Below are 14,525 nucleotides of genomic sequence, written 5' to 3'. Positions count from 1 at the left end.
GTTCACATTGTTCTTTAGAAAACATATTTCTATACAGATTTCATTAATTTGTCACACAAAGATAAAAATTAAAATATTTTCCCATTAGCAAAGATCCAGCACAGAGTGTATTATAAGGTCTGAACTTTGTCTTACTTGGCAAGTACTGTTGTGTGAACCTTCTCATGACCATTAGAAATCATGGGTAGACGCATCCTAATTCTGAAAGTACCAAACTAAGTAAAACCTGAATTTTATCCTGACATTTCTGTGCATCTTTTGAAATACCTGTGAAATTGAAAGCTGACATTACTAATTAGGCAACAGATTTCCTCTTCCTTTCTTTGTGTTTAAAAAGTAAAGGAATAAAGAAGGGAAGGAAAGTAAAACATTTTTATATCTGCCATTGCATTTGTGAACAGTATGGAAGGTGGTAAACATAGGTCTCAACAAATCGGGAACAAATTTTAATAGAATCGGGGACAAATACAGAAATAATCAGGGACACTTTTACAATATTAGTTCTATTAACCTGAGGTGTTGATAGAATAAGCATGTGAAATAGCATGCATTTTCTGAAGTAAAAACAAGTCTAAAACTGTAATTGTTATTATTAAGCATAATTCACCACCTTTTCTCATTAAAAAAAATACAACTTTTTTTTTTGGCTGGATTAAGAGGGGCAGAGCTAAAATTTGAGACAACATTATGTGGACAGTTGAGAGGTATGTAAATCATGACATTTGTTTGAAGGATGAAGTATGCTGCAGAGTGTCTGTTCAGTCGGTGTAAGCAACTTTTTTTGATTTTCCATTCTGTGATGGGCATTTACAAAAAATGTGATGCTTGTAAATGGTAGAAAACAGCTTACTTGCCTGGGGTTTTTATATTTTGTAGTGACAATTACAGTAAATGAAATTTCTTTAATCACTTGAAATTTTCGTTTTAGTTTCAGTCAGGTTAAGAAGCCATGCTGGATCTTGCCTAGACATCATGATGTTCAACCTTAAGTTGATATATACATGTATTCTGTAATTATTACTGCTATGTAGAATCGGTGCCCATGTAGGAAAAAGTGTCATGTTTTCTTTAATGCATTTCTGACTTTTGAAATACTGTTAAGACTTGGAAAACTTGCAGAACGCTGTTTGTTTATACTTTTGGTTTTTGATTAAACTCCTAGGTTATAATAATTTTATGATGCATCTAACTTATCTCATCCTCTGCTGTAGCTAGTTGGATGTTGATGATCTGATCATTATGCTGTAGATGTGTGTCCTTCAGCTTTTTTTCTTTACTTGTTGTTTTGTGAGTTGTCTGATCCCTGCTTTATCCTCCTTAGTACTGGAGTGAAACTAGGCCCACTCTGGATAGGCGATGACTGTAAGTCATGAAACCAGTCCCAATTGTGGGGTGCTAGTCCAACACAAAATGTACACACACTTGCGTGCACACTGGTAGTGTGGGCACTTGTCATCTCATTTATTGGCATGCCTTTCGGATCTGGAAGGTAAATGGATTAGGGAAGAAACTAAGACACTAGTGACCAATAGAGGGTGAGAAAGGTCAGCATAGAATGCACCCCAGCAGAAAGCTTAATCAGAGAGCCAGGGCAACAACGTTAATCACTATGCCAGTGTGGCACCTTTTCTTTTTAAGATGTTGCCCGTTAAGAGTTTAAAGATTAAGTTCAAAGAAATAAATCGGTGTAATAGCCTTACCACTTGTGCATACATATCTTTGAGCTATCAGTCGGTAGATGTTGAACAAAAACTTTCCACATAATGATACTGAATGTTTACTGTCGCATTCTGTCAGTGAGGACATTTGGACTACTTTGATGGCTTTTGTTAGCCACACGCAAAGTGGATAAGCTTATCTGTAATGCCCTCTCTCGCTCCAAAATGTGTGAGTGCAGGGGGCTATGGTCCAGCAAGTTTTCTGCTGGACTGTTAATTATCAGTTTGGCAGATAAACTGCCACACAATTGTAAACCAATTAGTTGTCAATGAAATAATTATAAGTAATGCTTCCAGAACAGTTTCATTACATCCTAATGGAAGTACTTGTTACATGAGAAAACTCATATACTTGAGTGTTCACTTTTTTTCTGTTTCAGTGTTTTTTTTTTTTAGCATTTTTGTTTTTCATATCTTGTTGCATGTTTTAATTCATTGAGTAAATTATTTGTTTGTTTATTGGGGTGTTGTGCCATTGTTAAATTTATATCTTTTTATCTTTTAAATTTCTTGTTTTAACCTGTTTTTTTTTTTTTTTTTAATATGGCTTGGCCCTTACTTTGTCAACATTGTATAAATGGATTTAAACCATTCATTACATGATTGTTTAGACATCAACTGATTTAACTGTTTTCAGTATGACAGAGTTTCTCTCTTTAAAAGTTTTATTTATTCACTTTAACTTGAAATATAATTTCTTGTACATTAATGACAAAAATAAATTATTTCTGTTGGAATATTTGTACTTTGGAGTTAGGAGAAAATAAAACATTTTTACAATGTTAATCTTTACATTGCGTCTTCAGTATTTTTTCATTACCCGTCAATTGGCCACTATGTTGAATGCATTGATTGTGTAAATGTTCTGTATTTTACTTCCTCCATCCTTTGAAGATCCCACTTCCATTTCTTTTAATTTTATTTGCAGTGCACTGAGAGCATCCTGAAAGTTGGTTTAGTGTTTGATTTCCATTTTCTCTCTTGCTTTTATTTTGGTTGCCATCAGCATTACATTTTAATGTCTTGTGTCTTAGCTCTTCTGTCTGTAAACACCAACTTAAAAATAGAATCTCCTTGGTTACTAGATTTTGTTCACCTAGCATTTGTATTAAAACATTCTGTAAGAAGTATTTAAAAATCAGTCATCTCCATATTTTTCCAAAATACGTTACCAGTTTTCTCCCTTCCCTTCGTCTCCACGTTTGGTATATAAAATACCTCTGTAAACATTTCCACCACTCCTGTGGTTTCTGTTTAGCAGTGGCAGTGGTTTAAGAAGTAACACACCCATTTTTGATGCAGAAAGCTGTAGGTTCTGTTCCCTCACCAGGTTAATTGATTGCTGACACTGTAGTGCAGCATTTAGGGGTTGCTGTACTCCTAGGTGGGCCGACCATTCTTTAGGTAAGATATTAAATTGAGGTCCCATCTACTTGAGTTAATATTAGTTCATAAAAGCTAACTCTGTAGCACCTTCAGCAGCACAAAAGTTTTTATCTTAGAAGAAGCTTTTTTTGTTGTGACCATTGTCTAGAAAATTTCAGTGCTGCGGGTACTGATTTGTGGAGAACCCTTTATAGTTTTCCTTCAAGGCAGGATATCCCTTATAACCCAACCCATCCTTCAAATGCCTTAAATGGTTGTAGAAGTCTCCCTGTGCTCTTCCCTTATCCACAGAAAAGAGGTGAAAGGAGTCTAAACTCTCTGGATGTGCAAAGATTACTTGCATTTTACTTTGGTAGAGCTAAGAATTTGAGGAGAATTGACCAAGTGTTTGTGTTTTTGCTAAAAGTAGTGAAATAAAAAACAACCAACCAACCCATACGTTGACATTGTCAGAATGGCTTGCACAATCTGCTCTTGCAGCCACCTGAATACAGAGCAAGACAAGTGTTGCATTACTTTTTTAGTAATCATGGTTGCTCCCTGTGGTACCTTACTTTGGTATTCTTGCTAGGGTCTCTGCACCTAGGAGAAAAGACTCTTGGCAGAAGAAGGTCACTGCCCTGAAAAAAAAAATGCGTGTAACATTTCCTTGTAATATGATGCTCATGTAAAATTTATTACAAGATTGTGTCCTGGAGCTTTCATTTACAAGTTCTTGTAGCCAAGTTAATGTGGTGTGGTGATTAAATCTAGGAGATGCTGTAGACTCGAGATGACAGCCTGGGAAATTTTTCCTGTTGAATGATTCTAATTTTTAACTTCTGTGTAATATTTCCTAATGCTTACTGAAGATGAATCTCCTCTAACAGTTCAGTTGTTGTATTGCGTCCCCATGGATTTGTTATATTGTAACATAGCATCACTGAATAATGAAATAATATTGATGTATGATGGGCGGCCACGGTGGTGCAGCAGTTAGTGTTGCCGCCTCACAGCAAGAGGTTCTCCAGTTCGATTCTCGGCTGGGGTGCCTACTGTGCCGAGTCTGTATGTCCTCCCTGTGGTCGCGTGTGTTTCCTCCGGGTGCTCCAGTTTCCTCCCACATCCCAAAGACATGCAGTAAGTGGATTGGATACTCTAAATTGGCCCTAGGTGCGAGTGTGTGCATGTGTGTGCCTTCTGTGGAAGGTTGGGCGCCGGGCTGGCAACTCAACACCGTAAAACTCCACTGCCAATCATGAGCGGACAGGTGATCTGCTGTGGCGACCCCTAACCTGGAAAAGCCAAAATAAGAAGAAGAATTGATGTATGATGGTATTTTAGTGCATTTATTGACTGTGGAATTATTAGTATTAGTTTTTGCATTTTATTATGAATATTGCAATTTAACTTGCAGCATTTTTGTTAGTTTTTAAAGGGAAAAAAATGTCAGAATTCAAGCCTACCGTTATTCAGACATACCCAAAGCTTGGAGAAAAAATTACTCAGGATACTCTCTACTGGAAAAATTACAAGGTAAGAAGCCATTTACAGAAATTTTTTTGTACTATTAAGACTTCCCTTTCATTTTCCTTTAGTCTCACTCTTATTTTGTTAGCCGACAATTCAGCCTTATCCATTTGTGTGCAGGAAAGAGAAGTACCAGTCATGTGGCAGTTGTAGTCATTTTTAAGCACAAATCTATATTTAATAATGGCAGGGGTCTTCCTGCTTTAGCAGTTTAAGTTCTCTCATTTGATGTTCTACTGTTCATATATACCTAGGAATAAAACAGCTAAACATTTCTTTGCAGAAATAGCTTTGCACCAAGTGGAGCTTCTCATAACTGAAATATTTTGCATTAACTTATACATTTGTTTGGTTTTGAACAAGTTCTTAGAGGTATTGAAGTCATTATGGACAGTATTCATAAAAAGTCAGCATGCAGTATTAGTGTGATATGGACTGATAACCAAGTTTACTGCAAATAGAAAAAAAAGAAATGATCTGACTTTGGAGGCCTTCTGCATAGGTAGCTTTTTGGAGTTTCCTGTTTGTAGACCACTAGACTGGGGCAGATATGATTTCTGTCTGTCTTAGATAAAGGGGCGTGCGTGCCTTTGAACATATTCCAGCACTGTCATACTGGATAGGAAGGAGGTGATCTTCCCTTTGTTAGATTGTTCTTGTAATTCAGATCTTGACTTTGACAGTCGTCATAGATTTCTATGGCTGATGCTTGAAATGTCCGTGGCTTCCAGCTGTTTGCAGATCACCTGATCACCATTCAGTATCTATACAAACACTGGCCTTCTTGTCTGGGAAAGGACCATTATGAGAAATATTGCAACAGATGCCAGTGCTTTAACCTGACCATCAACAGGAAGGTACTTAGGCCTACATCATGTTGATTGTTGGTGGTGCAGGCTACCTAGCTTGGATTGTCTAGAGGATACCTCATTGTTTGAGTTACTGCTGGACTAATGGGTGGAAAATAAAGGAGTGACTGATTTAGGCATCAGTCAGAACCTTTTACATCTTGGTGTTACAAAAAGCACTTGCAAGTGGAAATCTCCTTGCTTACTTTGGCCACAAGTCAGCTGGAAGACCCTTAGCAAGATTCATCCTATTGAAATCTGGGTGGACCTGGGGTATTAGTCTGAGAATAGTGCGATGTTTAGACTTAGACTTTATATAGGAAAACAAAAATTACAGACATGCTGGGAAGCGAAGTCAAGACAGTAATCATTTAAGGAAGCAGGCCAGGCTTTAAAGATGCTGTTCATGGTGAGGCAATTTTGAAATGCTAATATATAGTACTATAGTACCATAAACAGTGCCAAAACTGAAATGTACATATTTTCTTGATATGTTAGTAACTTAAATTTATGTAGTAGCGTTTAACAGGTTCACCTGATATGAGATTTCATGATTTCCCCTTGCTGTTCATTATTGCTCTTGGTATTTTAAGATTTACATTTTCAAAGTCAATACAGTTAAGAAAATGTCTATTTCATGGTAAGTGCTGATTAATTATTTGCGATTAGAGTTGTCCTAAACCATTGCTCATTTTGTTCAGTCATCATTAGTGAGCACCCATTGTCAGTCAAACGTTTGAGTGGTACATTCCAGCAGCCATCTTTAAGCAGTTTTAGGTGTTCATAGTGACTTTCCTACTTTAAAGCATCAGGAGTTTGACTGCACTCTGCTAGTTCATGTGGTGTGGTCTCTCAGGCCCTTCTATGAAGGGTTTGTGGTAGTACAGCAAGTCCAGGATTTTACTTCCAGGCTTCTGTTTGGGTAATGCTTGACATAACTAAGGTTGTGGAGACTTCTTCAGTTTATCCATTGAAATTGGGGATACAAAATGTGATAAACACTTGGCAACAAAAACAAATGAAAAAACACCAACAGCAGTAGTTGTAGAAGGATCCTTTTAGTAGCACCAAAAATCTGGTACCTTGGCCTTTCACACTTGTTTTAAATATATTATTTTAAATTAGAAATAATTTCACCTCTCACACAAAAGGGACTGCCAAGAATACTAATGTGCTATCATCTCCCCATGTATCCTACAAAAGTGCTCACCCACTGGACTTCTATAATTCCTGTTGCGAATATCACCTAGGTGTTCCAATATTCTGACTTTAACTGCTCTCTTGGGTTGACCTATATATCATTTTGTAACCTCACAACCTGCTATATATATACTACTCCACATGAATTGCAAGTGAACCTACTTTAGCTAACAAATCTACGTCCATTAATAAAACTACCTGAAATGTTTTTAATATTTTTACAAACCTTACACTTGCCACAAGCATACAATCCTGTCACCCCCTTCTCAATGTCGTATAGAGGTTTATTCAACAATTCCTGTAAGTTGAATACCTACTATGTTTTTTCCTTCGGCTTTTCCCGGGTAGGGGTCGCCACAGCGGAACCCATGTCCGCTAATGATTGGCAGTCGATTTTTTTATGGTGCCGAGGTGCCAGCCCAACCTTCAACGAAGGCACGCCTATTCACGGATGTCTTTTGAACGCCACTAGACCGCGGGGAGGACATGCAGACTCCACACACAAGGCGCTCCAGCCGAGAATCGAATGGGAGAACCTCTTGCTGTGAGGCTAAGAAAGCTTAACCATCCCAGGAAACAAATCGCCCACAACTTTATCAAGACAAACTAAATGCCAAATTTCTTGAGCTAATTTCATCATAATTTCAGAAAAGGGAACATTTTGAAACTCAATATACATCTTTTCCTTATATTTGTGAGGTGGTGAGCTGAAACAAAGGTTTAAATGTACTTGAAAGCAAGTTGATTTTGAATTTTGGTACTTTAACCCCTAGGGGGGCTTAATTTGGAAGTGAATCTGGTATAATTTCTACTTTATCAACAGTTTTAATGTTTTGTGCCAGAGATTTTTTGGAATTGTTTTGTAATTTTGTAAATGTTGCTAATTTTGTAATATTATAAGATGAAATTATTTCTAATATAAAAAACAAATATTTAAACAAGTACATATTTGTTTAACATGGTAATAATTTTGTACTAATGTACTTTTAAATGTTTTTAGGTTAATTAATTAATTAGTTGGTGAGGGTTCACCTGGTATAAAAAGTGGATGAATTTTATGTAATATAGCCTTGAAGGCGAAAGGCCGAGGTACCTGATTTTTGGTGCTAGTAAAATGATCTTTCTGCAACTACTTCGGATATAAGAATGTCCCAGACTATCTTCCTTTTTATTTTATTTCAGTGGAACTTGCCCTTGTGGTTGTGTTCTTATAAGGAGTACAAGTTTTAAACCAGTGACTGGCTACATGCAAGCATCATGACCCAGCACCACCTCCAACTTGGCTACCCCTAATGCTGTTGTCCTCTTGTCGTATACTGATTGCCTTGTACAGATCAAGACTAGCTTAGCTATCTGATCCTTGAGTGTTTGGTTTACTACTGGCCAAGACACCTATAAAAAAAAATTTATAGCTAAAACCATGTACTTGGATCACCTCTAAAGTTGAGTCCATTTCAGTGAATATGTGTGAGGAAAGGGGATATGTATTCTTTCTTTTCCTCCTCAAGATGACAAGTTTGAAGAAATTTCTCAACTTATGAAAAGCACATAGGTGGCATTTTACCCTCTTCCGAGGAGGAGAGTTCATCAGGTGCTCTTTCTACATGATTGCAATGTTGGTTGACAGTTTCAGGGATGATTGTGTGGAACCATTTTGGTACTGTGGTTCGATAATCATTGAGGGCAGATTGTCCATACCATTCACCTAAGAAAATTCCATCTCCTGCGTAGCATAACTTCCCTTCCTTTTGTGGAGTATTTAATGATAAAAACAATAAAAGCTTCAGAATGCTCAACACCAGTGAAACCGTAGTAGGTTTTTAACAATGTAAAGTTTAAATACCCTTGGAGGCATTATAACAAAAGCAACATAAGTATATTCATACAGATTAGATCTCCAAAAGAAAATGACTAGCTGCTGTAATTGTACTTCACCAAAGGCAGTCATGAACATTTTTATTTGCACCAATAATTAGTGTAAATTCTAACCTAGCCAGATTTAGGAGCTATTGAGACGCAAGCACACTGCGTATTCATCATTCTTCCACTTAATCTCCTAGATAATTCACTTGTATCCTGGGTTACTTACCCTGCTGTTCAGTGAGAGCCCAGTCATTAGAGTTGTGGCACAAGCTGGGGAGGAACCACCACTCCCCTGGATGTGCATGCCTGTCACTTCTATGATATGATGATATGATTTGCCTGAACTGCTAGATAAAATCTGGTTGCCAGGGTTTTATTCCTCTATGCCACTGCTGCAGGATAAACATGTAATAGATTTATTTGATAACTCGGTCGGAGCCCATTTACTTACACATCTACCCTTCACATAGCCATATCCTTTTATGCATTTTAAAGTACCTTGTGTCGCAAGGTGGAAATTTCATTTGCCTTCTGTATTTTGTTCACTATACTCGTTAGGTCAACAGCAATCAACACTGATATGGAGACCTCATGCTCAACAGCAAGTCAGTAAACAGACTACATAAGTTAGTCCAAAGTAACCAAATTCTGTTAACAAGAAAAAAAATTACCATCAACTTTTTATTATCCAACTGATGCTGTAATTTAAGACCCTTTAATTATTTACAGTGATATCGCTTACAAATTATACAGACAGGCACTGCACAAGTTTAAAGGAGGCGGATGTCATCCTAATCACAGTACAGCATCTTGAATTGTAAAACACTACAGTGTAGCATACATTTTCCACCTGAAGATCTAATCTCTATGAACGAATTGATAAGACTGTAGTATACTGCATTTAACTAGAAACAATTGGAATGAAATCTGTCAATTACCCAGAATGAAATCTGTCAATTACCCAAAATTGTACTGAACAGGTGCTTTTCTTTCCTTTATGGGCCAAGTCTTTTGTACGTTTTAGAATTCTGCAAACACTGTAGTTCAAGTAATAAGACTTTATCAGATGTTAACAATATCCAGATATCCAAATGCTGTCTTCAGTTACAGTCTGTAGACATTATGGAGTGCTGGTTAGCAGTAACAGTATTGATAAATATATCCAAAGTTTCTGCAGGTATATTCTGATTCTCTTGGATAATATCAACTGAAACCGTCTTTTCTTCCTTAATAGTATGAATATTTGACCCTATTTCTGTACTCTGGCTCGAGTGTCTGTACTGCAAAAGACCCTTTTGCATATCAGTCCAAAAGCTAGCTAACATTCTGAAATACTGGATATTTAATCTTTTTTTTATGTCCGTCCAAACTAACTTCTGACTTCACTGACTATGTATGAAGTATATTCTCATAATACCAAAAACCCTGTAATGTTTTACACGTCTCTTTAGCCTTGGTTTCCCAAGCCTTGTCTTGCTTGTGCCTTATCTAGCATTTCATTGCAAATCCATCTTTCCCTTGAGAAAGGAACATTCTCTATTTCTGCACATCTCCTGTTTTATCTTTCTTTTCTAACGAATTGCCTTTTCCTGAAATTAAATACATACATGAAAACACAAGTCTAACTCTATATTTTCAGGACTATTATTCTACCTTTTAATGTACTATAGTGAATTCACTAAAGATGCCCTTAATCTAATACTCTATACTGGTAAAAATGACACATCCATATCCAAATATTTGACTGTCCCTGTGGCTACTTAAATGTTGTGCACAAGGCTGGCAGACCCCAACTCCACAAGTCAAGAAACCTTACTTGGTGTAGTAGGATAAGCATTGGGGCACCTCCCCCGTTCAATAAACCATGATTTCAGAAATATTTTTTAAACATAAGCTGATACACACCTGCAATTAGTTAATACAAATGTCAGTTCCCTCCTGCTTACTGTATTCCTGTATGTTAATAAAATTAAATTCAAGTCTAAGTAGCTAAACACAACCTATGTAATAAGTTATATAAACATATTGACCATAGTACAAAAGAAAAGTGCTTTGCAGGTTAGTCCCCTGTATTAAAAAGATGTGCAGCATTTCCATAACTAATATCTGATTAAATGTACATGAATAAATTAATCATAATGGCACAATATTTGATGAAAATTGGTCCAGCTATATATTTATCAAACCAGGAAAATCCAAGTCTTGCAAATTACTAATAGCATCCCTACTTGTTCTCCCTGGTCATCAAATTACACTAAGGTGCTTGATGGTTAATTTGCAGTCTACTCTGTATATAAAATGGAACTCTCGTATATCTTACATTATAAAATCGGCTCCTTTTTAAAATTTCAGAAGTGATGCAAATGTTGTGCAGTTTTAGCAAAAGCCATCTCATATTTGAATTTTAGACGTTATAAAAACTTTTCCTATTTGCAAAGTCTGTTCTTCACATTCTTCCTCCTGTTCCATTGATCTCGAATCTGTTGTCTTGGTTACTGTCTTGTGTTGCAGACATTCCTTAATCCTCTCTGTAAACTGTGATTTAAAACAGGTCTATCTTCCACTGTGCATCTCTTTCCAGGCTGCCATAGTTATCAATGCACCTTCTCTGTTTCATCCTAAGTAACAAACTGTACCAAAATAATCTAAAGGTTTCTGTGAATCCTTTCAGTCAGATGCAAGGGCACCCCGTAGGTTTTTTGTTAGCATGGGACTTCTTCGCAAATTGTCACAAAAGCTCCTCATTGATTTTTACATGATGAAAACATTCGTTACCCTCCTCTGTTTCTGAACCTTGTTGTAAAATTTCATCTGCTTGCCTTATCTTTCATTTAGTCCAACTGTTTGATCTTTGTGATTTTGTCACCCTCTCTGTCATCTTGTTTTGTATTTCACCAGTTCTTTGCTTTAGTAGCAATATAGTCGTGTTAATCCTTAATAACTTAAACTTGAGTTGCAGTTGTTTGACATATCAAGCCAACAATCCTAATAACTGTCTTAAGTAGTACATTGTTGGGTGTAATTTTGACATCTGTCGTCCAGTGCCTCAGAACTACACTTGTAACCAGTCAATGTAACTTGCCGTCTTCACTTCTAAGATAATTTCATCGTCCATTTTTGGCAAATTGTAAGCCATAAACACACTCAAATTACATACTGTTCTAATCGCTTCAAACTTGCTACAAGTTATCAGTTAGATTTATCCTTATACCAGATAACGCTATAATGTAGAATGATTCCTCCAACCTCTTGAAGTGTTATGAGATTGGTCTCTCATTAGCTGCTGTCATTTGATGCCTCATGAATGGTCCAAAAGTTCCTTAGTACCCAGAAGAATTTTGTTTTATTTAAGGCAAGACTGCGCATGACCTCTTTACCTCTCCAGTAAACAGGAGTTTCCATCTACTCATGTTAGTTGTAAGTCAGGTTGGATGTAAGAAATCCCGTGGCCCTTATCAAAAAGAATAGGGAAAGTTCCCCATAGCCCTGGCTAACTGTACAGTAGTCAGTGTTACAATCTCCTCAGGTCTTGCCTCAGAAGAGGCTGCTAGCCTAGTGGGACTAGTCAATTCAACTTGGCATGAATAAAATAAATAGGATCATGGGAGGTTACTAGGCTAATGGCCCTGGAGCCCTTACAAGCCTAGCCAAGAGTTTATCCCCAAAAAGAAACCTCAGTCAGCACTTGTCGCCCCTGTCACTGAGGGACAAAGGTGGAACCCCTGGGACAAATTTGTGGTTTCCCATGCACTCATCAAGGTTGCGCTTGAAGGGGGTCAGTGAGATAATCTGTTTGACATGTATGGGAAGTCTATTCCAGAGACTGGGAAGCCTCTGGGAGACGAACCTGTCTCTCCAGCAGGTTTTGTTGATGTCACATATTAGATTTAGGCATATTGAGCAGGTAATGCATGAGGAGTTAGACTTATGGATGTGGAGCATCTGTAGTAGGGCAGGGTCCAATGTTGAGTTGTAGGTGAGATACAGATTACCTCTGAGCAATCTGTATGATCCGGAGTAGAGTGATAGTGATTTGAGCCTGTCCACATAGGACAGGTGTTGGAGGCCATGGATTCTTTGTGAGGTATTTCTGTGGCCTTTCCAGTTGGTGCAGGTGTTTGGAGAGGTACATAGCAAACGTGGCATTATGCTCTATTATAGGTCTAGTAAGGAAGAAGTGTGGATGCAATCCCTTTATTTATGAGATGAACCAAGTACAAGGCTTTTCTGACCACCACTGCCACATTGTCAAATGTGCGATTGTTGCCATTCTGAATACCGGTGTCTCTCACCACAGGTTGTGTGCTTGGGGGGGGGTTGCCATTGATGTGGTAATCGGTAGGGGCTGTGTTTTTGCAGAATGTTATGGTAATACATTTTTTGTTGTTTAACTTAAGGTCATGACTTTGGCACCAGTTCTTTGTAGCTGTGAGACCCTCTTGCAGTATGTTGACATTTGGGGAGTCAGTGACAGCACCCAACTTAGTCATCCGCAGACTTGGTCAGCCACAGGCCCTTAGTCTTTGCCTGGACCTTAAGTGGATGCCAAATGGCAGGGGTCCCAGGACAGATCCCTGATGAACACCACTAGTGACAGATCAGCTGTCTGAGGTGGTGGTGCCTTTTTTGACCTTGTGGGTCCTATCTGTGAGCCAGTTGGCCACTAATCTGACGAGATAGGGATTAACACCAAGTTGTGTTAGCTTTTCGATAATGCCCGAGTGGGGGGATTGTGTCAAAGGCCTTGGCCAGGTCAAGGTAAGCTGTGTGTACTGACTTTCCCTCATTCCAGGACCTTTGTGACAGTGTCAAAGAAGGCATCACCGTTCAGTAGGCAAGATCTGCCCCTGACTAATCCAAATCGGGTGGGGGTTAAGTGCTTGGAGATTTATGTCCTTGTTTATGAGATGCATAATAATACGCTCCATTGCTTTACAGATCTGACTTGTCCACGCTAATGGCGCGGTAGTGGCACCACCTTTGTGCAAAGGGATGACAATGGCAGTTCTCCACTCTGCTGGCATGAAGCCTATAATTAGGCTGTGGTTGAATAGGGTGCTCAATGGCGAAACTAGCTCTTGCTGGAGATGGTGGAGAATACAGCTTGGGATACTATCCGGTCCCATGGAAGCTGTGTTCTTTGCCTTCGGTAGGGCCTTTTAACACTTGATCTATGGGGATGAGGTGTGGGACAAGTATGGGGGATGTCGACTGGGCCTTTGGGGGGGGGCGATAAGGGGGTGAAGTTTGCACTGAACCCAAGTCAGAAGGATCACTAAGTGGTACCATTAAATACTAGTTTGGAACAAGCTTGGGCTTTGCCATGGAGGTTCTTAACTTAACTGAAAAAGGACTTGTGATTTCCCTTTGTTTTGGAGGCTAGTTTCAACTGATAATTAACTTTGGAGGTTTTCACTAGTGATCTAATTTCCGTGTTGAGGCAGAGGAGGGAGTTTTTCCAATTTGGAATTTGTTCCTTTTTACCCTTGGACAACAATTTCTTCCTTGTGTTGTAAAGCCTGTTGATAGAGGATGTCCACCAGGCAGGTTTGTTTCTTTTGAGGAGCAGGTTTTATTTCTGTTGAGTATGGCTGAGTCCATGTAGTTGTACAGGTGCTTGTATACTGGGGGGGGGGTGATGTGAAGCTGCTGATACCCAGTCAGCTTTTGAGAAGTTTTTTAGCCTGGTTATGGCTGGGGAGGGGTTTGATGGGATATAAACTTTGAATGAGACAGACCAATGATCTGATCTTGCCAGGGAAGAACATAGTACTGGAGTAGTGCAGCATTCGCCCATGTTGGTGAGAACCAAGTCCATTATGTTATCTCCCCTTGTGGGGGGTGAAACCAGCTGGTCTAGTGAGTTAGAAATGAATAGGTCAAAGAATTGTTGGGTGAGTGCATTAGTGCAGGAATAGATGTTAAGTTGTCTATCTCGCCTTCATTCTTGCTGGATGGGTTCTCTAAAGCTCGAGAGTTGGTTCCACCGGCTCGAGTATCC

General features: G+C 38.5%; 1 protein-coding gene across 1 annotated transcript in view; it reads left to right on the top strand.

Annotated features, from left to right (window-relative positions):
* The window catches only part of UTP15 (UTP15 small subunit processome component), a 1,055,146-nt gene that overhangs the window by 46,544 nt on the left and 994,077 nt on the right, over positions 1 to 14,525 (top strand). The window contains exon 2 of the mRNA XM_044063945.1: positions 4,513 to 4,619. Within this exon, the coding sequence (XP_043919880.1) occupies positions 4,530 to 4,619 (90 nt within the window). The 5' untranslated portion in view covers positions 4,513 to 4,529. The remainder of the gene's footprint in view (positions 1 to 4,512; positions 4,620 to 14,525) is intronic.

The sequence above is a fragment of the Protopterus annectens genome, chromosome 2.part2 (assembly GCF_019279795.1).
Source record: "Protopterus annectens isolate FY-2018-M chromosome 2.part2, PAN1.0, whole genome shotgun sequence".
NCBI lineage: Eukaryota > Metazoa > Chordata > Ceratodontiformes > Protopteridae > Protopterus > Protopterus annectens.
The sequence above is the reverse complement of the archived record's forward strand: the minus strand, read 5'-3'. Positions and strand labels throughout refer to the sequence as shown.